This window comes from Eremomyces bilateralis (assembly GCF_010015585.1).
Source record: "Eremomyces bilateralis CBS 781.70 unplaced genomic scaffold P152scaffold_8, whole genome shotgun sequence".
Lineage (NCBI taxonomy): Eukaryota > Fungi > Ascomycota > Dothideomycetes > Eremomycetales > Eremomycetaceae > Eremomyces > Eremomyces bilateralis.
The window spans coordinates 966,963-991,568 of record NW_022985074.1 but is presented as its reverse complement, the minus strand read 5'-3'; the positions used below and the strand labels follow the sequence as shown (position 1 = coordinate 991,568).

Sequence of the window (24,606 nt, the reverse complement as noted above, 5' to 3'; positions counted from 1 at the left end):
TGGCGTCGAATCACAAGTGACGAGGCGTTCTAGTCGGGATTGATCTCACTAATCTCATCAAGTCTCGTGATCCACGCAGAGGCGCTGGGACATTCACGATCGCGTGCAGTCACATTTTAACGCAGTCCTCTAATATGGCGCCGAACCACAGGACGAAACTAACTCTCGATCATATATTCAGTAACGGATATCGAGGACTGCTGGAATTTCCCGTATCAAATCGATCCGCATCAAAGTCAACCTCTACAAACTCTACTTTGTGTGACAGTCTTGGGCTTTGCCCAGTCTGTGTGTTGTGGCCTTGCGGCCTAAGGCAGAAGGGATGGGTAGACCGTTTGCCCACAGATGTAAATAGCAGATCGCAGTGAGAGAGACCTTCTCCTTCTCTCTTTAGCAATTCAACAGCGTTACCAGCTTACCAAATCCTTCGTGGTTTGGGCCCTTGACAAGAACAAGAGAATATTTATATCCAATAGCAGCGGCCTCACTCTTCGCGAGAAGGAATTCTTTTGCAGTTTGATGGATCAGATAGACCTTTCGATCCACTACAGTCACAAAGAGCCCGCAGAGGTGTCTCACCGACGCTTCAAACCTCGCTTCATCGTCAAGGTCAGGTTCAAGGTCGTCGAAGGAGCGATGGCGGTCTTCTATAGCTAGAGCGATGTTCATTTCTGTTAGTGTAAGAGGCCTGGTTGCTCCAACAACGATAGAGAGCAATTTCCGTGCTTGTGGTCGATCGTCCTCCTCGATTTTTGTAAGAATCGCTTCGTATGCTTCATCAACTGTGGACGGAAGGCCACTAATAACTGCCTTTAGTTTCCGACTTGTCGGTCGAATCATTTTGCGAATGATATCGAAAATGAGTGTTGACCAGAGGTATGTTCGGTGGCTCATGCTCAACAGCTCTGTTTCGAGATTTGACTGTTCTGAATTATTGAGTTTGAGCTCAGATCCGAGTTGAGATACTCTCCATTTGATGACTAGATCAATCTCATGACTGATTATATCTGATTCTTGCTCGCCGTGCAGCCGAATCGTAGGAAAGTTAGAAGTAAGATCGGTGAAGCGCCGTTCAATGCCTGGGTAAGGACGACTAGTGACACATATTTTGAGTCGAGATGCATTGTTTCCGGAGCTTGCTTGCTGGTAGAATGAACTGAGAGCGTTAATAATCTGATACTGCCCTCCTTCTGCGCATTCGTCGAGGGCATCCAAGACGCAAAAGACTTCCCCGGCATTCCGGTCAGCCACCGTCTTTATTAGAATACTCCAGAGTATATGAAATGATTGAGAAAGTTGATGTCCATTAGCGGCGAAATCCGGCATAGCGTGTTTGATAAGTGTTGGTTTCTGCCGAAAGAGCTGGTGGAGTAGTGCCGCAAGCGCTGCAACTGCACTTTTCTGTACGTCATTGTCATCTTTGAAAAAGAAGTAGCAAGTTGTGCCAGCGTCCGTGTTTTTGAAATCTTCGTCGAGAAGAGATTTAGAGAAAACTGATTTTCCGCATCCAGGATCCGCAGATATCCAAAGAAGACTTGAGGAGCTGCTGTCTTTCCAGTTTCGGAAATGGTCATGACGGAGAACCCACTGGCAGGTATCTCTAAGTCGGCTAGAGTTCCGGTCCTTGAACTGCTCGTAGTCGGAAGCTGAATTACGCAGGGCTTGCATACAGTTTAGTTCCTTGTCGTTCCATTTCACTTTGCAGATTAGTCCGCTAACCATAAAAACTTGCGGTTGAATTACCTCGCGTATCGTCTGAACCCTCTTCGATCTCTTTTCGAAGCCGTTGGAGTGCGTTTCTTTTCCCCTCGCCATAGATGACCGGTAGGTAGACGCCAAAGATTCCCATGAGGCAATATGCTTGATCCTCTTCCCTCTTGGTCTCTCGCTCTTTTGCCCATGACATTCGCTCATCGTTGCTGAATTGAGACAGATGTCCTTAAAGTGCGCCAATTGCAATCCCAGTAATCTCGTGAATTTGCTGTTCTAACGACTTTTTGTTACCAAGTCGCTTGCCATCTCGGGAGAAAAACTCGACTGATCGCGGAGCAAGAAGCTCCTGTAGTGTCCAGCCTCTGGTGAACCATCGACTCCGCCTAAACGCCGGTTCCCATGGGAGCTCAGAAGACCGGGTGTGCTTTCCTGTTGAAACGTCTGAGAGATACACATAGCATTTTGCTGCATCCCCGTACCAGCGAAACATCGAGTTAAGAGCCTCTGTGAGCTCGGCGCTACTTGACTTGTCGATGCAGCAGCTGTCCACCCAGAAATACTGAAGCCCATGTTTCTTTGCTTGCTCCTTACAAAACTCGATCTTTCTATAGCCTGTCTTGCTGGTTCCCACGGTATTCGTAATATCTTGGAATGTAACCTCCTGGTCATCCGCGTCCCAGGTGTGCGAAAGGATTGCATAGCTGGGAATACTGTCGCTGGGGAAGTGGGTCAGGCGGAAGCTGCCGCTGGGGCCACTGCTAAGCTGCCGCATAGCGAGGGTAGGTTTTAAAGAACCGAACGTAAGTCGCTAGGGGGATTGAGTTCTCTCAAGAATATCTTCAGCGAAAGGATATAATTACTGGTACTACGTGGGGGGATAGTGTGATGAAAAAGGGAAAACGCAGCTTCCACATTATTGGTTCTATTACCTGTTGGCATCGTCCACACAAGGACTGGTGTGAAGGTGCAAAAGAGCTCATGGCGCAGCGGATGGCGCAGTCTCACCCTGCAATGCACTAATACGAAATAGGATGCGTATCCCTTGCCAGGAGGACTGTATGTGTCGCAGGATGTCCCTGTTCGTTTCTACTACCACGCAATATTCCTTTCTCTGCCCATTACCCCTAGGCTAAGCCTATTTAGGACTGCTCACTCTTCTCCTATGTATTTGCCTATTGTAAGAGTCTCACTGTCGGGAATCTCCAATCGTGAGGCAAACATTGAATTGTTGCTATGAAGGAGGAATCTATCTAAGGTGTGCGAGGCGTTTATCTGTTCTGGTGTTTACAGAGCAAACGGGCCACAAGGCCACAAGGCATCCAGGTCTGCGGACCTCTGATCCATCACACCTATTTTCAACGGTTTAGCTAGCGAAAACACACTCGGGGATACAATGGGAATCGTCAATATCAACATGCGTTGTGTCTATACAGTACGGTAACTGAGCTTAAGCAGCGAACTTGCTTAATCATCACCCCCGCGTAATGCGACAGTACGTCGAGATCATATTGAAGCGTAAAACTGGAAACCGACTCTGCTCGTCACTGTAGGACGCGACCGCATGGCTAGGGTGGATGTAAGAAATAAATGAAATAAATAGGAGTCTGTAAATTACCATTTTCAGAATCCAGGAAACTGGTTGTTAGGTTAATGGATTTCGGAACACATCCTTTACCCCGCTGCCCCTGGACGGCCAGTCCCCCAAGGTTTAATTATCCGATTCTTATCCTCGTCAACTGCCCTTCAAGTTAAGATCTGGAGTAGTTGATGCAACAGTTATAAATCATCTAGAAGCGGCAAGACTTGATTGTCGTGCGACCTAAACGCGGACGTGCAAGTCTCATTTTCTTTGACATATGTGGATGAGATGTGACAGTCTTGGGCTTCGCCCAGTCTGTGTGTTGTGGCCTTGCAGCCTAAGGCAGAAGGGATGGGTAGACCGTTTGCCCACAGATGTAAATAGCAGATCGCAGTAAGAGAGATCTTCTCCTTCTCTCTTTAGCAATTCAACAGCGTTACCAGCTTACCAAATCCTTCGTGGTTTGGGCCCATGACATGAGACAGTGATATCCAGAAGGATATATTGTGAACCTGCGCTGCATGGCTCTTAAAGTGTATCTCGGAGCCGACGTTTACATACTGTTACCCTGAAACGGAGAGCCTAGAATAGTAGATAAATACATAATAGATGTCTGGCCAAAGCTGCATTGTCCCTTGAATATGCCCTCGAAGCTAGTCTTAACTTTCCCTTACCCTGTGTGCCCAAAGGAGATCACGATACATGAGAATCCTGCTCCGTAGCCTCTATCGCACCTAGCATCAGAAGAGGATTGTCAGACCGAAGAACATAGCCAGGATGGAAAGGCTTGCGACCTGACCGCAAATGTATGCAAGGGAACAAAACTATATCAGAAGTCCGCACCTTTGGTAAGTCGCGTTCTTTGGTAATGGTGGGACTCTGATACTCTTCGCAATGGTTCCAGTTTACACTGTCTATAGAGCAATAGACTCTCTCTATGTTTCTTCTCGCGTATTGCCAAAGCCATAACGCATCCTTGAAAAGCTTTCGAAGCCTCATTTTAAGGTTTTCGCTGTCAGAAACAAGAGGTTGAGTACTTCTAATGAGATTGTCTGTGATTTCTTCAATATCGTTGTCTATCAGCTCTTTCTCTTGTTCATTAAATGCAGTCGCGTGCATAGCACGAAACACCGTGCCACGTAGGGGGTACTCGGTCGACATCTTGTCCAAGTCTCGGGGTGTGGGAGACTCTGAAACGTGGATAGTGCGAAAGATCTTGTTTGAAAGTTGCCGGGCAATAAGAGCTTGTGCGGCGACCATCCTGAGGTGCTGAGAAGGAATGCTGTTAGATATTGGTATCACGAATGGACGAGCAATGAAACGAGATTGTCGAAGCTGGCGATACAGTGTATCCTTGACGAGGTTAGTTAAAGATATCACATAAAGGGTTCGCGTACCATATTTTTCTCTGGAAGGGTTGTAAAGAAAAAATCTTGCGCTATCGCCCGCAGCGTGCTCGATATCTCCGAAAGTTGGCCGGAACTGCCAACCCCTAACGTTAGTAAATGCGCATATCGTGGGAGTCCGATACTGACAAACTCTCGTCCAGATCTATTAACCCGATAGCGCCTCTAATATCTCGTAGTTCGTTCAGTGCCTCATGTAGGCTCCTCTCCAAACCTAGAATTTTTACATCCTTCTCTACTATACTAGACTGCGCGGTTCGAAGCTGGCCTTCCCTTGCAGCTAATTCTCTTTTAATATCATCAAGCTCTTGCTGGCCTTTTCGCTTCCCGTCTTCGTATTGCTCTCGTAATTCCTTGCGTTCAAGCTCCCAGCTATTGTACCTTAACTCAAATTGCTGGATCAGGACGGTATGTGTTGTTTTAAGAGAGGCGACCTCCCCAGCACTCTCGGACCTTTCCGTCTCCAGCCGCTTTACTTGATCACCCAGTGTTCTCCTCTCGATCATAACCTCTTCGACCTCATTTAACGACTTTGCAACTTGGGAGAATGTGGTGACAGCATTATGAACATCTTTCCAGCGTTCTAGAAACTTTGGTGATATTGCGGGTTGACTAGACATGGCAAATGAAGGAAATGGTCGTGAGAAGCACTGCGAAAGGATTGCCAGCTAAATGTCTTGTATAAATTGGAAATATAAGGGTAATGAGTAACGTGGATAGCTGCCATTGGATGCCACTCCTTTATCTTTAATCTGCAAGGCGCCCGTTATGGTGTACTAAACCAGAGCGTGGTAGGTTTGGTTCAACTAGAACTGACATTGCACCGGAACATGTCAATACAAACTGTGCAGGAGCAAGGAAGTCGTGACCGGTTGGCGGAGAGCGGGGAAGATAGTCTGCTACAAATGATTGGCTAAATATGCGCCATTCACAACAGGCGGTCCATCCAAGCAAAAACTACCAAAAGAAGGGATAACTAATGCTAACTTACGGAGTACTCAAACACCGAACTGCCTTGCTACAGTACATGCAGTCCAAAATTAGGATACGATTTTCTTTCCGGCTTCAAGATCTGCAATCTCCTTGGTCAGAGCAGCACGCTTCGTTCGTGAGGCGGCATCTTCCCCGGCGATATCCATCAATTGTTCTTCGGACAGGTTGCTCACGAAAGCCGTGCCAAAGAATCTCAGCGGGGAGCAAGGCCCTGTCACGAGGTGGTAGTCCGCTGCTTGCATGCACAGATTATCCGCGAAGCGCTTACGAGCGACTTTATAGTAGGATTCGAGGATGTCATGGATCTCTTGGACGACATGCTCGACATTAGACGTGTGATGGTTCTGCACAATGTCTTCGAGGCGGACAACTTCGCCGTGGCTGCAATCGGCGAAGGTTTTCTCTTGCAGATCGGCGCGAATGCGCTTTTGGCGGCTGGTAAAATCATAAGCGGCTGATGCAAAAACGGGATGTATAGACTTACCACTTTTCCAGGTTATCGGCGAAGTAGTGATTCAGAGTCGCTGGCGTTCCGGTCCTCTCGACATGGAGGAGGAAACGGACATAGCCGAGCGCAGCTTTATACTTCGCCAAGAGCTCATCCATGAGGACCGACATGAGACCTTCCCACACGCGGAGATTCGGGCAGACCAGATGCAATAAGTCTCGGACGAACGTATGCGCCATACTGATGATATCATTGATGTAACCGACGGCGATTGGCTCCCATTTAGACGACTGAGTCTTCATCGTCATAGCAAGAAGTGAACCATCAAAGGTACCGAGCTCAAAACCACGCGACGTCTCGTAGACTCTTGATAGCCACTTAAAAATACCCCGAGGAGTTTGGCTGACTATCGTGTTCTCTCCGGGCGGCAGCTCGTCCAAGCCCTCGGGGTCCTCCTGGGCTCGGACTGAAATTTGCCGTTCGATTTCTTCGTCATTTTCATCTCCGTCCTCTGAGCTGTCGCATTGATCTCCGTCCTCTGCGCTGACGCGTCGTTCTCTGTCGAAAATATACGAGTGACCGTATTGTGCCAGCATTTTCGCGAGAGCCTCATTGCGGTTCACAACCGCAGTAGCGAAACGAAGGTTTGGGAACTTATCAAACCAATCATCGCCCACGTAATCTGCGGAGAGTGCGGACATCACGAATTTTTGGAACCGTTCACTTATACCCAAAAGGTATTGACGCTGTTCGTCCGCCGTTTCTCTTTTTGCGCCCAGGTTGTCGAGAAGCTTTCTGCGGGCATTGAGCTTCTTATGGATCTCATATTTGACCTGCGGCAGGATTAGCATCGCTTCAGAACGCCGGGGGCTCGACGCACCTTTGGAAACTCGCGACGGATGTTACTGGCGAGGATCTCCTGCAGTCGAAGCCGCAAAGAACTGATGCCAACTCTGTCCTTCTCAAGAGTGTTCCAAGGAAGGTTGTCCTGGAAGAAGGCCGTCTCAATTGCTTCTCGGTTGACAGATGAATTCTCGAGCTGACTTTGTCCAGGATTGCGAACAATGCACCATCCTAAGGTCAGTTTGTGCCTTTTGCCCTCAACAAGGGAAATCAACGCCGATTCAGCCCCTCTGTCGACCAAGTCTGGCTTGGTCAGGACCCCAAGTGTCCTGTGTCCATCTGGATCCACCTCCTCGGCCATTGTCAGGATCTCTTGTGTTGCAATGTCCACATTGGCAGGAACGACCGCCAGAATGATAGACCGGGGATTCTCCATATATCGCCGGACCATCGCTTCGACCTTTTTCTTGTCCGCTTTGGTCGTGACCCCTTCGGTGGTCTTTCTGAAGATTCCGGGGACATCAACAACCGAAAAGTGCTCTTGATCCGGCCCGTATATTTCAATGCGGAGCACGTCGTCGGAGAAGGTGATTCCGCCATCGATTCCCATAATTGTATGTGCCTAAAGACGTTAGCCGTGGATAGAACCCAGATGGATATGCGAACCTCTCTCATGATGCTAGAGAATGTTTCTGGGTCCAGGTCCTCGAGGCCGGACTTTGACCAGGCGGTGCATGCTTCGACGTGCTCCCCGCTACTACCACTGGCCGGAATGATGGAGATCGAAATCTCCGGTTTTGGTGCCCGGCAGAACCTGATCTGCGTCGCGAACCGGGTGCAGAGATCACTGTCCCTTGGGAAAGGCAGGCCGGTTAATGCTTCAAGAACAGAACTTTTACCGCTGGACTGGTCTCCGACGGCTACAATCTGCGGAAGAGATACGTATTCTCCAACTCCGCTCGCAAACAGTTTGTCAACTTTGTTCAGGAGCGCCGGATCGGCTATACCGCTGATTTTTGACCCTGGGCCCGTCATGTTGGGGTGATTGAAAACCAAATGTGGAAACTGATCAGGGAAAACGAGGCCGATTAGGTCAACGGCTAAGAATCATGAAAGCTCCCATTTACGCCATGAGAATTGGTCTTCCTTCCAGCAGGTGACCTTTATATCATAGGGTTACAAGCTAGATTCATGATTAGCCTCCCAAAGTGTTGAACGGAAGCAGAGTGAAAAACGGGATTGCACGTTGCTCCGTTTGTTCTATTGATTTGAATTATCGGCCCAAATCTCTGGAATAACTAATTCCGTCGCCTAGCGAAAGGGAGAGCGCAGTAGCGGTGAGGTGATCCGTTTACACACAGAGGCTGGTAACTCCGAAATAGGAAATGCACTTTCGGCGAGCGGCGGGAACTGGCATAGATTTATTAGAAAACCATCTTGCTGCCCTTTTCTATGGTCACTTCCGAGACCGTACCCGTCATCGCTGAGGCATTGAAACGAAGCCGGCAACTTACCGCTGAAATTGTCGGAGTTTAGAGATTTGATAAGCATTCTATAGAAGCATGACCGGTACTAGGCTCTTTCTAGATAGAAATGCCGATCAGTCAGGCTTGTAATTAGGTAAATACGTTTGAAGCGACGAACCGTGTTGTAGAGGACCAACGGCCAGAGGCTGGCCGAGCAGAGCTGTCAACCAACGCAATCAAACGGAGCAACAGCCGGGGTTTGGAGATTGATGGATTTGGTATGAAAGCGTCCCGGCTCTTCTCTTTTAGATCAGAGGACGACAAGCTAACAGACTGAATCCCGTCCACTGCACTGGAGTGATCATTGAGGTTGTCGGGGGTTTCAACTTCGAGGGCTCCGCTAGGGGCACTCTATGGCCATATCTTATTTTCTTGCTTCATAGTAGAGCTGACAGCGGTAGTAGGCACCATCATGGCGCATGACGCAGCAAGTGTCCGTCTCTTTCAAATCGCTCGCAAACGCGGCGATGGTGAATGAGCTGCCTGCCAAATTCGGGTGCTAAAACTGGAAAGAACACAGAGCTTCTCGTTCCGCTCGAAGCAGACGAGGTTGAAGCTGTATTTGCGGGAGTCTGGTTGGCGAATTTCTTGCGTTGCCGGGGAGCAGCAAAGGATATTACCTTGGCCCTGCTTGGAGTTGCAACAGTACTGCGCAATCGCTTGTGCCGACGGTTTCATCAGCAACCCTTCGATTCAGAGAGAGGCGAGAGTTCGGACGCCTCTGATGGTAATGGCACCGGCGACAATAGCTATACGGTAATGAGGAGGACTGCGGCAACGAGACCAAGACGAAGCGCAAGTGGTAACCTTTAGAGAGGCGGCGCATAATAACACGGATCAGGCCAATATCAGTCATGTAACAAGACTGTGTTTCCTTGCTTGCTGTCGGGTACAGATTTTGTCCCAAAACATCGTCCAACAAGCTTCCCCATTTTTGGGAGCCAGAAGTGGATCTAAAAAGTTCCAGCAATAGGCCCTTGCAATTCCCTCGAGTAGTCCATTTCTAGGCCCACCCGATATCAGCGTATCCGTTTCCGGACACCTCAGAGTCCCGGCGAACTGCCGCCCGAATCCATTTCTGGTCTCACCCGATATCAGCGCATCTATTTTCGGTTAGGACATACTTGTGATGGGCGTGGTGGTTGATAAAGACATCTTAATGTGTTTAGTGCGAATGCGGTTCCATTATGTTTAGTTCGTGTCAAAAACATCCTCATAGGAGAAGCACTACAGGAGCCGTGATTACAGGATAGGGTGACTGTGATGTCTGGAACAGTTTCCATCAACAGCACGAACGGGGATAACGTCACCACCCTCTCATCCACGCCACGATTTCCTTACAGTAACTTAGCACAATAGCGCAGCAGTACAACATTATTTTGTGAATTATGGCGAGCTATCTCTGATTAGCTGGGAATCATCTTCGAATTATTTCTAATGGAGCTACCGGCTTCATCAAGTTATATGACTTCGTAGACATCCTTAACGGGTCACTTTAAAGTAGATTTCCCCCAAACCTTATCTGTGGAGAATACTCCAATCGAGCAAAGATCACGTATAAGAGAGAAGAGCGATGTATTGGATGTATGCCTGGAGGAACGTAGTTCCGTAAGGTCCTTGTGGACGCACGAGGGACAGACACAAAATCACAACCCAACCTTAAATCACATGATTTTCACGTGAGTTTCACGTGATTTGTCCCCCTCAACCACAGCCGTCGTTGACACGCCTTCGTCGACATCGCGATCGGCCCCCCCGCTTTAGCCCCTGTGATATGATTGGAACGAACTATAAAACTACACGCTCCGCGGCGTCCACTTCGCGTCCGCAGACACTGCCGGATTCTGACCTTGCGCCTGACTGAGTCCGATCGTTGAGTCTGGCTCGGATGGTTAAGACGGACTCTAATGGTCGAGACTTCCCTCTGATTATCGAGACTGACTAATTTGATAACGCAAATAAATCCAACAACGATGGATTCTTTTTCAATATGCCTCCTATAAATGAAAGTGCAATTGCTGAAGCTATATAAGCTTTTTGAGATCGAGAATTCCCATCGATTCACAAATTTGCGGAGGCTTATGGCGTTAAGTACTCTACTCTCTAAGAACATATCTAAAAGGGCACCGAATCCTATCAAAAAGGGGCCGAGAAGTTGCAAAAGTTGTCAAAAGATCAAGAAAAATGGCTGGTCTAGTGGATTACGGAAGAAGACCTTTGCGGGAGGGCCCCTTCGCATGCCCAGGTTCGCTAAATGGCAGAACTGATTGCGAAAGAAAATAGAGATAACACTCCCTGCGGCACAAATTAGACCGACGGGTTTCTACTCCGGAATCCTGAGGTAAGAAACGATTATCGGACGGACGATCGAGGCTTCTAGAATAAATTCTGCCACAAAAGATGTTATTTCGGAGTTCTTTTCGGCTTATACACGCATTATCGAAAGGTATAACATTAAAACCAATAACCAGTGGAATTTTAATGAGCATAGCATCGCCCTAGGGTGCGGAATTAATGGCCGCGTAATTACACCAGTCTAGGAGAAGCAAAAGAGGAAGAAGAACACGATATACGTGAAGATTCCTAAAGATAGAGAATGGGTCTCTATCCTAGAATACATATATGCAGATGGCCGATCAATTACGCCCCTGATTATCCTTAAAGGCAAATCTCTGCAGTCGACGTAGTTCCCTTCTCGCGATATCCCGAACTGGCATTATACGTCCTCAGAAATTGCCTAGACATCCAACGAAATTGGCTTATAATGGCTCGAGAAAAAGTTCTTACGGGAGGCCAAACCCCTGAACCAAAATGGAGGAGAAGACTCCCGAGAATAGCGCTTTTTGGTATGCGCCGGGCACGGTACGCATGCTAAGATCCAGCTCATGAAGTCGGCGAAAGATAGTAAGGTATTTATTTTATGTTTGCCAGCCCATTCTTCCCATGTCCTCCAGCCTTTAGATATTGCATGCTTTTCGCCCCTGAAATCAAGATATCATAAAGAACTGAGCCGCCTATCTTCGCTTGATGACTCTGCACCAGTTAAGAAGCATAATTTTATAGAAATATATTATAAATCTCGAAATACGGCTCTAAATTCGCATAACATACGTGCAGGGTTTCGTGGAACAGGAATGGTGCCCTTTAACCCAGCCAAAGTATTAAATAGTTTCGTAATTGAACGAAATTCACACCGTAATGCCCAGTCGTGTGACCCCTAAACTAATTCCGTATACCTATAGCATACTAAAGGGGCTACAGGACATATATAAGCAAAAGTTTGAGGGAATATCATCGCGAGACTTCGGGGGATTCTAGGGGAAGTTGGCCAAGTCCCTGGCGGAGAAGAATACCGAAATCGCTGCACTTAAAGCACACGTTCTACAACTTGAAAAAACTATTCAAGATCTAGGTGGTTCGACTACGAGGAAAAGGAAACGAGTCTAGCCTGATTTGAACGAAAGATTTGCTACAATTGAGCAAATCGTTGCGTTGCAGGAGGCGGCCAAAGAAGCGGAGCGGAAAGCTGCGGAAAAGGCGGAGAGGATTTCAGAGCACGCAAATCTAGATTCGAGCACTTATGCTCTGTATTTGAACTAGATGTATAGAAATATATATGGTGGCTGTTCTATTTGTGTAACTCTAGGGCAATACGTGGATCAAATGGATTGTTTGTGGTGGCCGGAAACTGGGATGACCGGAAACTGGGTGCTTTGACTTAGAGGTATTATGAATAAATTCGAGGGATTCGTCGTCGTAGTGAAATTCGAACCGGACTAGGCAAGTCGCTATTATTCTAAAAACAATTGAATTGGGAATATAAACTATATCATTCTATGTAGGATCATCGCATCCAAAATAGCGAATTCATTCCTTGCTTTGTTGCTTTATGGTATACAATATGTTGACTCTTTGGCCTATCATATGACTGCCGTAGCATCATGTCTTAAAACCAACCTAGAACAATGGAAAATAAGCCTTTTATGATGCTTCTGTGAATATAATTCGAGTACTCTTTTAAGGGAGATTCGAAGACTGCGAACTCTAGCTTCGTTCCTCCAGGCTCTCTTTGAGCGAAACCCGCTTGCGGGTTCGCATCTCCTGTCTAAAATACAGCGTGAAGAGATAGAGATAGACATCTCCGAGCAAACACTAAACCACGTGACCCAACACACACTGAAGTCAGGTGACCTCCGTGTGACATTAAAGTTGTGTAACTAAGTTGTTCTAACTAGTTAGGTATCTGAAAGTTGCGTTCAAGTTGCGTGTTCTTATGCCAATGCCTGGTCCCCTGGCCCTCCAGATATATGAGATTCGTGGCAAGTTTATAATGCAGTTTGTAGCCTCGGGCTCCGTTAGATGAAACCTTGGTCTGCGACAGAAGTACATAGTTTACCTTGGAGGGTATATATGTTGATCGTTTTGGCGTGTCAATCAATCACGGAAACAATAGGATACCTATTCAGAGGCAGTGAGATGCTTGTATTCGGTCAGAAGTACATATTTTACCTTGACGGGTATATATACCCAGGCTTATGTAATCTTATGTAATCTACAAGATGCGGTGACTAAGTAATAGCCGCGGATTCCGACAATTGGGACACCAGGAAACTGACCCTTTTTGAATTCGAGCGTCCATGTTGAATATACGAGCACCGCCACGAACGGGTCCTGTCTGGCGAGGATAGGGTGCAGGGGACGTCATAGTACGTCGGGTGTCAGTATAAAAAGTGTTCCGGTCTCTCAGGTGTCCCGGTGCTTCAGGTGATTGATTGATTAATTGGTTGACTGATTGGTTAATTCATGGACAGTCCCAGCCGCCTTACTCTAGTGGCAGGCAGTGTACAGCTATAAATAGGGTGCTCCCGCCCTTCGCTTTCAGAAATCAAGCCGCTCCCGTCAGAGCTGCTTCCGCTTCCTCTGCTCTGAACCGCTGCACCTTACTAATAGCTCGGTTAGCTGCTCTACATCTATATACTTGTCAGGCCTTTCCTGGCCCTCCTCTGCTTCTATATACCGTTAATCACTCCTCTTCGCTATGTGTATTTGAGTACTGTGGATGGGACTGACCGGAATTGCTCCAGGAGTCCAGTCCGTAGGATTAGGACAAGTGAAATACTAGAGACGGCTTTCATTTCTAGCAACGATTCATCAACTATGGGAACTAGCGGCATCCTCGGCTTTCGCAAGAAAGACCAACGCAAAGGTTCTTATAACCACTATGACTCTTACGACCTCGCCTTCGATGTCGCCAAATTTCTCGCCCAAACTAGCCTGGCAGAGCTTGCTCACCTTGCCAAACTTGTTGACAAGCTTACCTGGGTCGATGTACATCAATCTCCAGTGGCAACAGAGCTAGTCGAAATCTACGAGCGATACGGGTACAACTACGAGAACTTCGGCGGCAGAACCCGCGGTCACAGCAGCTGGGGCGACGTACTGTACACAACACAGGGCACCGCAGCGCTGTTCGAAATCTTGGATGGGAAGTTGAAGCACCTGACTGACCAAACCGGCTTTCTCGACCGTTTTGGATGCGAGTGGGCCTACTTCATTGATTTTGTAACTCGAACATATACGTCTGTGCGACCTTTTCGAGTTTGATATCTAACTGTTGGACAGGAGCTTCGGCAAGTGGAGATCTGGGCTTACCGTCAGGGGTTTGCGCTCGTCTCGTTCGACGGCCTTGTCGAGGCCTACCGCAAGTATGAAACCAGCACCGAGCGTTACAGGTTCTTCAATGTGTTTCTGAAGAAAGCGTTTGCGATCGGCAATTTTGGATCGGATTATGAACTAGAGGATGATGACCTGCAGCTCCGGAACGTCGAGGTCAAGAAGGGACGGGAAATAATCAAGGATGAAGCGGAGACAGCTGGACTAGATTCTAAACAACCTAGCCCAGAGATCGAGATCAGGAGGGTTACATACCCTTGTGCATCAGCCTGTCTTATGTCTTTGCCCATAGAGCTTCACCACCAGATCATCCGGCATCTTAACACCGACTCAATCGAGGACTTGCCGGCTCTGTATGATGATGCCAAAGCCAGCGTCGAAGCTCAGTGGGCATTGAAGCGCGCCTGCAAGCACTTCTGGCACCTGCCAGAGCTCATTGCCCCATCCGACTTCTTTGACCGCCATTCTCTACTTCCTACTGTCAAGAGGCGTCACCGCCAGCGTCTCATCATCGCCGCACTTGCTCCGGAGGGCTTCCCAGGCGCCTGCTTTCCTTGCTACAAATGCCGCAAGTTCCTCACACTGGATAATCTCTACCCTTTATGGGGCGGAAAGTTCTACTTCTGGGACGGGGAATATCTTTCGTGCTGCACACCCTGCTTGACGGAACTAGCGAACGATGTCGAGGGAAAGGCTATCAAGGAACTGTTGCATGCTAAGTGGGGGAGTGCTGGGGAAGATGAGGATAGGAGGTATTGGAGACTTAGACAGACGTTGGAGAGGGTACGGAGTTTGATGAGCTTGGAAGTTCAGCAGAGGCTTGTGGAGGCAGGAGTTCTTCAGCGGGTCATTTGACGTTGTCGAATTCTTGTTGGATATCAACCATCCTCTAGTTACCTCAGCAAGCTCAGGCCATTGTGGTAGTGCCTGAGGCAACGAACCGCGCTATACCTAATTGGTATGGTTCTCTACCAAATAGCCTGAGGATCCTGTCATTGATTTTTGGCCTGAGTTAAGATCGTTTGTATGAGAGCAATTTAATCACTTCAACCTCGTTTTCCTCCACAACGAGCTATCACACAGTAAAATTGACATGTTCAATCGAATCCTCTATCGTTTCTTGACAACCCAGTGGAATTTGGACGATGTCAGATCGAACCTCCTCTCGGCGCAGCGTACAACTGAACCCAACGTCTCCAGAGGTGCTTGAACTGCGGTGGTTGGTTAACGATTCTGACGCAGTCTGGCTTCTTACATATCAGCGTTTTTTGCGAGACACAAGCATGGGGAGTAGAAAAGATTCAAATTCTAGATAAAGTATACCTTGCTGCACAGCCCAGTGGATTTAAGTGCAATTATAATAAGTCTTCATGTTGTTATTGAAGAATATGCAAAAGTGAGGTTTCCAAAATCGTGAAAAACACATGAAAATATCGAACAGTCAGTGTGTACGGAGGACCCCTTCAAAAGTTCTTGCCCACGCCAAGACCCCGTAATAAAACCATTCCTAATTAGGATACATGTACTAATGGCTAAGTCCTCCCCATTCGCGTTATCTCAGTCCTTTCTCGTATGGTCTCTCCCTTCCTTATACTCGTTTCCTCCTTCTAGCTCAATTATCTGTTGAATATGTCGTGGAATCCGCTCAATCCAAGCCTGTACCTTCTCCTGCGGGAGTCCTTCCCAGCAAGCTTCCCAGGCTTTAATGGCTTCATGCCTATTCTTTGGAGCACCTTTTCTTGTCGTCGCTCTCTTCATGTATGGCCAACATGGCTCGATAGCATTTAGATCTGGGGAATTCCCGCACCAAAGAAGTCGCTGTACTCCGTACAAATCGTATACTCGTTGCTGTGCATGATGGGCGTGCGACGGAGCTTTATCCTCTTGAACAATCGTGTCTGGCCGATCCTTCAGACATTCCTCTACGAAAGGAAATAGCTTCGGAATTAATATCTTTGTCTGATATCGATACCAGTCGATTCCTTCTCCTTTCTGTCGAACTAGTTTCCCTGTCTTCTGCGTCCATTTCCAGATTGGCTTTCTAGAGGGATTCCGGAGTCCCATCCTCCTCATACCGGTCTCAAGTTCCCACTGGTCTCGACGAATAGGTTCAAGCAAGTCGTTCATCTCTTCTAATACCTTTTCCGCATCGATTTTCTCCTGTTTCGTTTCTGGCATCCAGCAATGGCAAGGGCCTTTCTTATCATACGTAAAGCAGGCCCAGAACATTAATTCTGTATATCCTTTCCAACGCTCCCGGATACAGGTCTTTGCAAGCGCTTCGTCTTTCGTCCTCCATACTCGATAACTACCTCTCCGGTGGAGTAATACGATAGCTGTCTCGTCACTCCAAATAACGTTTTTCCAATCTTCCAGTGTCCAATGCTCGTGCTCTTTCGCAAACTTCAACCGTTCAGCTTTCATCTTCTTCGTCAATCCAGGCTTCCTCGTCGGCTTCGTCTTGTTGAAGCCGGCTTTCTTGAGCACTCTCCAGATGGTAGACTCGGAGACAATCCAACCGCCTCTACAAAGCTCGCCCGCGATATCAGCGCAAGTCTTCTCCCTTCCATATCGATCCTGACGCACTTTGGTAAGAACGGTATTCGATAGCTCCTCCGTCTGTTTTTTGGGCCGGCCGGGACGGGGTGCATCTTCTAGCCATTCGTCTCTAATATGCAGAGGCAGATGATTAGGGTCAAATCCCCGCTCAATTGCACGGGCATAAATAGCATTAATTGTACGCTTTGGAAGACCCGTTTTTTCAGCGATTTCAGCTGTTGTTTTTCCCCCAATAGGTGACTTAAGAGTAACAATGAGCGCCTGTGTTGCGGTGTCAGTATTTGAAGGCATTTCGTAACGTGAGAGAGACTTGATAAGATTCAAAATAGGAGCGATGAAGGACAGATTCGATGTACTTAGGATTCCTCGGCTGGTATTGTGGGACTGCCAAGAAAGTGGCGTATTTAGCGTGGGCAAAAACTTTTGAAGGGAACTTCCGTACCATTGACAGGATCCTGCCCGATCCTCAGGCTATTTGTTCGTGAACTGCATTTATCGATTAGGTATAGTGTGGTTAGTCGCCTCAGGCACGACCACAAATAGCCTGAGCTTGCTGAGGTAACTAGAGGATGGTTGATATCCAACAAGCCTTGCATCTACGCCGGGATACTCGTGTAGAGCCGATTGAAACTAGGTCACCAACTATCACTATAAGATACAGCCCGGCAGCCCGTACCCCCAATGTAGCGACGTGCCTCAGCTAGGTCTCTGACCACACGCAGGGCATTGTCTTCGGGTACATGATCCCCATGCAGCTTGAGGACCCTGGTAGGATCGACCACCACCAGATTTCTACCTGCCGCCCGTAGGCGACGAATGTTCTCAAGTATGATTCGCTGGGCAACATCGCTGAGAGAATAGGCGTCTCTGAACGATAAAATAACCGCGCGAGCGTTCGTATAGCGTCCCGAGCCGGGGTCCTCAGTATCCGAGGAGGAGAACTCATGCACAATAGCACGGGTAAGACGTTCTGCGCCCGCGAAACGGACTGCGCCGCGTAGATCAAAGATAGGCACCTCCTGTACGTATTCGTGGGGTTGATCGGCACAGCCCGTAATGGTCATGGCCGAAGTACGCACGGTGGCTCTAGCAACCTGACTGATATCCATCATGTGCAGGCCCATGTCGGATGAGAGCTTCTCGCACATGATGACGCCTCGTACACTGTTGCCGCGTTCGTCCAGTTTGGGTGAAAAGACAGCAATGCCAACTTGGCCAGGAAGGGCGCCGATGATACCGCCAGCTACACCACTCTTTGCGGGTATGCCAATGTTGGAGACCCAGTCCCCAGCGGCATCGTACATGCCACAGGTGGTCATGACGGACAGGACTTGGCGGACGCTCTGGTGCGGGATGATCCCCTCTCCGGAGACCGGGTGTACACCGGCATTGCACAGGGTTGATGCCATCATGGCCAGGTCGCGTACGTTGACGTTGATGGAGCATTGGCGGATATAGCCGCGCACGGCTTCCTGTGGATCACCATCTATGATACCTGCTGCTTTGAGCATGTAACCTAGACCCATATTGCGGTTGGCGTCCTTGAGCTCGGCCTCGTAGACGGCTTCGTCCACTCGCAACTGCCGGCCTGCCAGTCGGGACAATGCCTTTAATATACGATCAACTCTTTGCTCCGCCGTAGCATTCGGTCCCACGATCAGCGAGTGCGTGGCGATAGCACCAGCATTGATCATGGGGTTCATAGGCCGATTGGTGCTGCGTTGCAGCGACAGTTTGTTGAACGCATCGCCAGATGGTTCAACGCCAACTTTTTCCAAGACCTGTGGCAACCCCGTATCTTGAATTGCCAGTGCATAAACAAAGGCTTTGGAAATGGATTGGATAGAAAATTCCACTTCGTCGTCTCCAGCCGAGTACATCTTCCCATCTACCGTCGCGAGTGCCACAGCCATTTTGGAGGCATCCGCTTTGGCCAGAACTTCGATGTAGCCGGCAACCTCGCCGGAGTCGGCTGGGCGCGCATTTTCTACCACCTGCCGAAGATAGTCGGGGATTGGAGACTTCATAGTGCGGGCTCCCGCTTCTACTGTGAGTGATTTGTAGGAACTGAATGTCAGGATGCGGTCTTCAGGTTTGCCTTGAAAATAGGCCGGTGGTGCATAAAGGCAACGTGTTGATCGTTTTGGCGTGTCAATCAATCACAGAAACAATAGGATACCTGTTCAGAGGCAGTGAGATGCTTGTATTCGGTCAGAAGTAGATAGTTTACCTTGACGGGTATATATACCCAAGCTTATGTAATCTTATGTAATCTACAAGGTGCAATGACTAAGTAATAGCCGTGGATTTCCGACAAATCCTGACTCGGAATCTAACCAAGGCCCGTGCCGACATGATGCCGATGGCTGGCAAGGTACTCCATATTTTCTATCATTTGGATTAGGTACCGAGAGTTTAGGCACTTCAGCTGTGTATAAATAATGGCACTTGGGATACCCCCATACTTATTGGACAGAAGCTGCCCCTTCATCCATCTGGTTCCGTGAGAAGCATTCGTTGTTGTCGTTGTTGTTGTTGTTGTTGTTGTTGAAACTGTACTACAGATCACCTGACATCAGGAACCGCTGTTTTCTCACAGTACCATTCTAGACAACTAATTAGGACATCAATTTTCTTCATCTTGACACAGTTCATACGAAACCATAACAAATGACCTTTCCACAGCTTTGGACTGATGTACATGATTCAGAAACTGTCATTGCCATTGAAAGTACCAGATATCCCCCCAACGCCGTCCGAAGAATATGGAGGGCGAAATATCCAAGCTAGATGCGATCCTGAATAGATTAGACAAGAGCCTAGTCTACCTGCTACACGTCGACCATCACCCGGTGCCTCAAAAGAAGTTGATTTTTGGCGCGGCACTTCTGCTCAATACGGCAGTCCTTTCCTTGCTCATAGCGCGTGTTGTCTATATTTTTCCTTTCTATCAGCCCATTTTCCTTGGACGCGGATGGCCCACCGAATCCGATTCCTCGTTCATGTTGGTTATTTTCTGGAGAGCTATATCGCTTCTGATTGACTCGCTCCTCGTGCAATACATCTGGCGATGGCCTTATACGTTCTTCCTTGAGCGTGAACATGGACAATGGGATAATCCAGCCTCATGGCGTCTGGTTTCGGGGTTCAAAGAGCTTGAGGTTGTTGTTCGAAAATCTCGGAATTGGGGAGCCAAGGACCTCGGCGATGGCTATGACAAGAGCCCTTTCTTCAAGACGCGTGTACTCCCATACACATCTGACCAGTATTTGAGGGAAAAGACTGGTTATTTGATGCAAGGGAAGGACTGGGACCTGGACTATTCCGCAATGATTCAAAGTGCGAGGTCTAAACCGAAGATCGATGCGAATACTCTCATCCTGTTGGTGGCTGACAAAACCGGTGCATGGGAGGCCCACGACTTGCGATCATTGTAGCGGCTAAGACCAGACTGGGTTCTGAAAGCCTATCAAAGATGATCTGCTCGCTCCTCGCAAATCGTCTCAAAATAGGGCACGATGATGGCTCAAACATGGTCGTTTTAAACCATGATCGCGGAGTACCCGGTATCGTCCAGGATCATCCTCTAATCGACGCTGATTGAAATCCCGAACGATGGAGTCGTGCTTTTCAATCTTGAACATGATCTGATACCAAAAGGCGTCCGGTACGACCACACTCGGAAGAATAGCTCTTCTCCTGGGGGGCATAATCCATCAAACAATCGTCGGGGTGCTTTGCGCGCAACCAGGCTCTAATGCTTTACATCGTCACTATCGCCTAAAGATCTATCAAATTAAAACGAACACACAATCTTCAAACTCAACGGACGGAAGAATCGAGGGGCTGCCTTGAGGGAGCAAAGCTACTGTGCGGGTCGAGGCATACATTCTTTAAAGATCACTTCGTTATAGCCACTGGGGCATTCCTTCGGGGGTCGGCGCTCTAGGGTGTTCAAAGGCCGAAAGGAAGTTCTCGTGAGCATTCCAAATAGGTCTCGCGAGTGAACATGGTTGATGCAGCAACTGATGTCTGTTCAATTTTTAGTCTCTTCTTCACGCAGCAGTTTCGCCGTCGCCCGAGATCAGGACTGTAACTGCGCGATTCTCGAAGTGTATAATATTCAATTTCAGATCCAGAGATTATCGCGGAAGCATCTCTCACGCAAGGTTTCATTTCAATGGAAATTTTCTTTCTCATTTTTGTTCTTCATGGTACCAACCACTACGTCGCAACAAATCTCCGAGATGACGAAGAACTATACTTTCGCAGCCGGCTTTGACTGAGACAGCTGAATCCCGCTTTCCCAAATATTACACTTATGGGGGGTCGATTGATGACAGCTGGAATCAACTCCACGACTTGCACATTTCAAGAGTCCCACAGCACCGAATGACCGTCACCGTCTCTCTTAGCTTGCCCAGCGGTGCACAATGCTGGAATGTTGCCAAGGTAACAAACTCGGGGGTAATATACGGAAGAGCTGGCATCCAGCGAATGGTCAGCTTTCCTAGAGTCCATAGGGAACTAAGCCATGGCTACTGGATACGTTCCTCTTGGGTGGTGGTGTTTTCAACTGCATGATGTCAGTGCCTCATCGAACAGTTATCACAGTGCATATTCTAAGACAACGCAACGGGACATACCACAGGTCGTGTTGTACTTGGACACTATGAAAATGTTCTCCTGAATTAGCGCGGACTTGGCCGATTTTTCTGGCCTGTCCAAAGGCAACAGTGGTGTCATAGGGGTACAATGCTTTAGTTGAAAATGTCCGGCGAGATATATGTTGAGAGAATGGATATAGAAGCCTGACGCTACGTCAGAGAAATGTAGTATGACCAGAAGAGCATTGCAGAAGTGGTTGCCACGAAGGGCTGACGATGATTCACTGCGAAGAGGGACGCAAGAGGGGCCAGAATTTGAACCTGTCCAGCTGCTCTCTCCTGAGTAATGGCTCAATCCCGGACACAGCAACAACGGACGGGCGATGACAATCCGATGCTGTCAAGGTGAGGAAGCATTCACAGAATCCAGGACGAAGCGTATAACTGGCCTCCGGTTGTACGGATCGGACGTTCTTCCCGAGGACTTGGGGGTTCCACCTTTGGCTGTTGGACATATAAGAGCATGGACCGGACGCATCCTGATCGGGAACATTGACTATCCCCCTCTCTTCATGAGCATGGGATTTTCGCATTCGACTCTCTAATAAACGAGCTATCTGGACTAGTCGATATTGATGCCGCGACTGCTTGACGGACGCCCTCGGGCTATCTTCTACTGGGATTCTAGGTCAAATCTTCAGGAGGGCGATTCTATGCATGAACAACATCTCGCCATCTTTGGAAGCCCGGCAACGGATAGCTCAACAATGCCAAGCTCTTCTATGGTGACATGGACCAGTTTCAGCTAGTTGTTATTCGTTCCGTTCTCGGTTTCATGACTGTTTGAGGAGAATCGTTGTGGGTTCTCTCTATCCTTGAAATCGTTTCGTTTCGCTTTGTGCATAGCAAGCCTCACGGTTCAATCCTTGGGGTCTGAGTACGTGTATCGTCCCTTGATTGGGTTGACCGAAACCTCCAAGGGTAAATATGGGTGAGTGATGAGTGTTTGTCTTGAGAAGAGAGCGAAGAACTTAGATTGAACTTATACATATATCTTCTACTCGACAGGCATTGAAAAGCATCCCTGAATACAACACCTTTTAAGACCACTGAAGACGGAGATCCGAATGCGAATTTCCCAATTCTTTTGCCAGATCTCTATCCCTTTTCTTGTCATTCATCTTGGAGACGGTAGAGGCAAACATGATGTTCAACCAACTTCGACGTTAGTTTCCTTGCACCTTGCTCTGCAGCACTCTAATCTGCTCCAGTACCGCAGATCGGCTAGTTCCACCTATAGCGGACTTCAACTCAACGGCCTTTTCGTAATTAAACACTTCGAGCACATCCTTTCCAAACCGTTGATCGACCGATTGCAATTGTTCCAAACTCAACTTGTCCATCCGAATCGACATGTCCTCGGCAAGAGCAACGACTCTTCCGGAAATATGATGTGTTTCTCGGAAGGGAACGCCTAACGATGTCAGTTACAGAGGATTTGGATTAGATGATGATCAACTGACCTTTGCGGACAAGATATTCGGCAAGGTCCGTTGCCAACATGTCCGGAGTTAATGCAGCAAGCATTTTATCGGGGAAAGTGGTAAGGGTAGCAAGGACTCGAGTAGCAATCAATGTGCTATCTTTGACAGTCTTGACATGTTCAATCATCGGTTCCACGCTCTCCTGAAGATCCTTGTTGTACGTCGATGGGATACCTTTTACCGTCATCATCAGACCAGCCATTTGGCCGAAACACCGGCCACATTTGCCTCGTAGAAGCTCGAGTGAGTCACCTAAATGGTTTAGCCTTGTCCTAGGAGTTCTTGCCATTAACTCACTGTTCTTCTTCTGAGGCATCAAGGAGCTGCCCGTGGTATATGCATCGGCGAGTCGAACAAACCCAAATTCCGCTGTGCTGTAGTTGATCAAATCCTCACTCCATCTCGAAATATGAAGCATTAACATCGAGCCCCATTGCATAGCCTCGATGATGAAGTCCCGATCAGCCACAGCAGCCATGGAATTTGGCATCAACTCGTCAAATCCAAGTTCTTTGGCCATGGCGTCCCGGTCGATGTTGAACGCATTTCCAGCAAGAGCTCCACATCCAAGAGGAGATCGATTGACCCGCTTCAGCACTTCTCGTAACCGTTCCAGATCAGTCGAGAAGAAAGAGCCATAGCTCATAAGCCAGTGGCTCCATCGAACCGGTTGTCCTCGTTGCAAATGAGTATAACCGGGAAGGATCAGATCCATTTCCTTCTCGGAACGCTCCGCAATGACATTGAGGAAGTCAACTAAACATGCCTCAATTTCACGAAGTTGATCTCTCAACCACAATCGAAGATCGGTGGCGACTTGATCATTGCGGCTTCGTCCAGTATGCAATTTTCCCGCAATGTCTTTGCCGATGATTTCGCCCAACCTTCTTTCATTGGCGGTGTGAATGTCCTCATCAACACCGGGCTTGATTTCGAATTTATCGGACTCCCACTCTTTTCGGATTGCATTGAACCCTTTCTCAATGGTTGCAAATTCGGATTGGGTCAGGATTCCTGTTGCAACATTCGCTCTTGCAAAAGCGATGGATCCATTGATATCTTGAGCCCAGAATGCACGATCAAACCAAATTGATTCATTGTATGCAATCATGAGCGGGTCCAATTGGCCTACATCCGTCAGAGAAGTCCCTCTGTGGATTTTTGAAACTTGCCGGTGAAACGACCTCCCCATAGCCGAGTCGATGCATCTGGAGCCTTCTGCTCTGCCATTTTTTCTGAGGGATTGGACGGTAAAGTACGGGTGGATATTCACGCCGTCCAATGTTCGAAATGGCTAATTGTCCAATGGGTAGCCCTTGGAGCTGTTAAAGATGGATGAGCTAGACCTCTACTAGAGTGACGAAACGAGATACTCTGAAGATGGGTTGATGGTATAGAAATCGGGACGATTTTAGTTTGAGCGGGAGATTGATCTAAGAACAGGATTCAAATGCTGGTGATGGTCTTCTACTGGTGACTCCTATCTGAACAAAAAATTTGGAATCGTTCCTCAAATCGATGAATTGTGAGACCTGCCGCTTGCTCCATGTTTAGAGCCAAATGATTGGTGGGTGTTCCGCGCGCTTATTGACACCTTGCGCATTCTTGCTCCAGCTCGCGCTAAACATTCTTTCGGAACTGAGCTTCAACTGTTCAACTGTTTCCTCCGCCAACCTCTGGACATCCTCATACTTGTGTCTTTGAGGAAGGAACAT

General features: G+C 48.1%; 9 protein-coding genes across 9 annotated transcripts; 3 read left to right on the top strand and 6 right to left on the bottom strand.

The window, feature by feature from the left end:
• Positions 1-73: 73 nt before the first annotated feature.
• P152DRAFT_458269 (HET-domain-containing protein) lies at positions 74-2,609 on the bottom strand. Its single transcript, XM_033679418.1, has 3 exons — positions 2,005-2,609; positions 1,744-1,938; positions 74-1,697 (listed from the first exon to the last, which is right to left on the bottom strand). Exons 1-3 carry the CDS (start codon positions 2,483-2,485, stop codon positions 391-393), a joined length of 1,983 nt encoding a protein of 660 aa, XP_033534731.1. The 5' UTR covers positions 2,486-2,609; the 3' UTR covers positions 74-390.
• A 2,118-nt stretch (positions 2,610-4,727) lies between these two features.
• P152DRAFT_338349 (uncharacterized protein) lies at positions 4,728-5,515 on the bottom strand. The gene has a single exon (XM_033675313.1). It carries the CDS (start codon positions 5,316-5,318, stop codon positions 4,791-4,793), a length of 528 nt encoding a protein of 175 aa, XP_033534730.1. The 5' UTR covers positions 5,319-5,515; the 3' UTR covers positions 4,728-4,790.
• A 223-nt stretch (positions 5,516-5,738) lies between these two features.
• Positions 5,739-8,017, bottom strand: P152DRAFT_396505 (dynamin family protein; the record flags this gene model as incomplete). The annotated part of the gene is made up of 4 exons (XM_033676361.1): positions 5,739-6,126; positions 6,176-6,972; positions 7,020-7,604; positions 7,649-8,017. 4 exons carry the CDS (start codon positions 8,015-8,017, stop codon positions 5,739-5,741), a joined length of 2,139 nt encoding a protein of 712 aa, XP_033534729.1.
• Positions 8,018-10,874: 2,857 nt separating this feature from the next.
• Positions 10,875-11,048, top strand: P152DRAFT_396021 (uncharacterized protein; the record flags this gene model as incomplete). Its single annotated transcript, XM_033676336.1, has 1 exon — positions 10,875-11,048. A coding segment is annotated over one exon (174 nt), but the record flags the coding sequence as incomplete, so codon positions are not given.
• Positions 11,049-13,233: 2,185 nt separating this feature from the next.
• Positions 13,234-15,181, top strand: P152DRAFT_338278 (uncharacterized protein). The gene is made up of 3 exons (XM_033675312.1): positions 13,234-13,272; positions 13,326-14,070; positions 14,131-15,181. The coding sequence occupies exons 2-3, from the start codon at positions 13,666-13,668 to the stop codon at positions 15,034-15,036; spliced, it is 1,311 nt and encodes a 436-aa protein (XP_033534727.1). The 5' UTR covers positions 13,234-13,272; positions 13,326-13,665; the 3' UTR covers positions 15,037-15,181.
• A 1,607-nt stretch (positions 15,182-16,788) lies between these two features.
• Positions 16,789-17,031, bottom strand: P152DRAFT_370073 (uncharacterized protein; the record flags this gene model as incomplete). Its single annotated transcript, XM_033675493.1, has 1 exon — positions 16,789-17,031. A coding segment is annotated over one exon (243 nt), but the record flags the coding sequence as incomplete, so codon positions are not given.
• Positions 17,032-17,375: 344 nt separating this feature from the next.
• P152DRAFT_473604 (K-3-type glutaminase) lies at positions 17,376-18,767 on the bottom strand (the record flags this gene model as incomplete). The annotated part of the gene is made up of 1 exon (XM_033681254.1): positions 17,376-18,767. The coding sequence occupies one exon, from the start codon at positions 18,765-18,767 to the stop codon at positions 17,376-17,378; it is 1,392 nt and encodes a 463-aa protein (XP_033534725.1).
• A 780-nt stretch (positions 18,768-19,547) lies between these two features.
• Positions 19,548-20,108, top strand: P152DRAFT_385535 (uncharacterized protein; the record flags this gene model as incomplete). The annotated part of the gene is made up of 1 exon (XM_033675822.1): positions 19,548-20,108. A coding segment is annotated over one exon (561 nt), but the record flags the coding sequence as incomplete, so codon positions are not given.
• Positions 20,109-22,357: 2,249 nt separating this feature from the next.
• P152DRAFT_458258 (putative argininosuccinate lyase) lies at positions 22,358-24,365 on the bottom strand. Its single transcript, XM_033679417.1, has 4 exons — positions 24,064-24,365; positions 23,189-24,019; positions 22,871-23,143; positions 22,358-22,821 (listed from the first exon to the last, which is right to left on the bottom strand). Exons 1-4 carry the CDS (start codon positions 24,119-24,121, stop codon positions 22,574-22,576), a joined length of 1,410 nt encoding a protein of 469 aa, XP_033534723.1. The 5' UTR covers positions 24,122-24,365; the 3' UTR covers positions 22,358-22,573.
• Between the last annotated feature and the right edge of the window lie 241 nt (positions 24,366-24,606).

What these genes read in the sequence shown, in the direction of transcription:
- P152DRAFT_338349 (XM_033675313.1), bottom strand. Translation starts at nt 5,318, where the DNA reads ATGTCTAGTCAACCCGCAATATCACCAAAGTTTCTAGAACGCTGGAAA.
- P152DRAFT_458269 (XM_033679418.1), bottom strand. Translation starts at nt 2,485, where the DNA reads ATGCGGCAGCTTAGCAGTGGCCCCAGCGGCAGCTTCCGCCTGACCCAC. An exon ending in CCGAGATGGCAAGCGACTTG is followed by an intron (nt 1,939 to 2,004) that starts GTAACAAAAAGT and finishes GCGCACTTTAAG; the next exon opens with GACATCTGTCTCAATTCAGC. An exon ending in GGGTTCAGACGATACGCGAG is followed by an intron (nt 1,698 to 1,743) that starts GTAATTCAACCG and finishes TAATCTGCAAAG; the next exon opens with TGAAATGGAACGACAAGGAA.
- P152DRAFT_338278 (XM_033675312.1), top strand. Translation starts at nt 13,666, where the DNA reads ATGGGAACTAGCGGCATCCTCGGCTTTCGCAAGAAAGACCAACGCAAA. An exon ending in GGGCCTACTTCATTGATTTT is followed by an intron (nt 14,071 to 14,130) that starts GTAACTCGAACA and finishes ACTGTTGGACAG; the next exon opens with GAGCTTCGGCAAGTGGAGAT.
- P152DRAFT_458258 (XM_033679417.1), bottom strand. Translation starts at nt 24,121, where the DNA reads ATGGCAGAGCAGAAGGCTCCAGATGCATCGACTCGGCTATGGGGAGGT. An exon ending in ATGGGGAGGTCGTTTCACCG is followed by an intron (nt 24,020 to 24,063) that starts GCAAGTTTCAAA and finishes TGACGGATGTAG; the next exon opens with GCCAATTGGACCCGCTCATG. An exon ending in CGAATATCTTGTCCGCAAAG is followed by an intron (nt 22,822 to 22,870) that starts GTCAGTTGATCA and finishes TGACATCGTTAG; the next exon opens with GCGTTCCCTTCCGAGAAACA.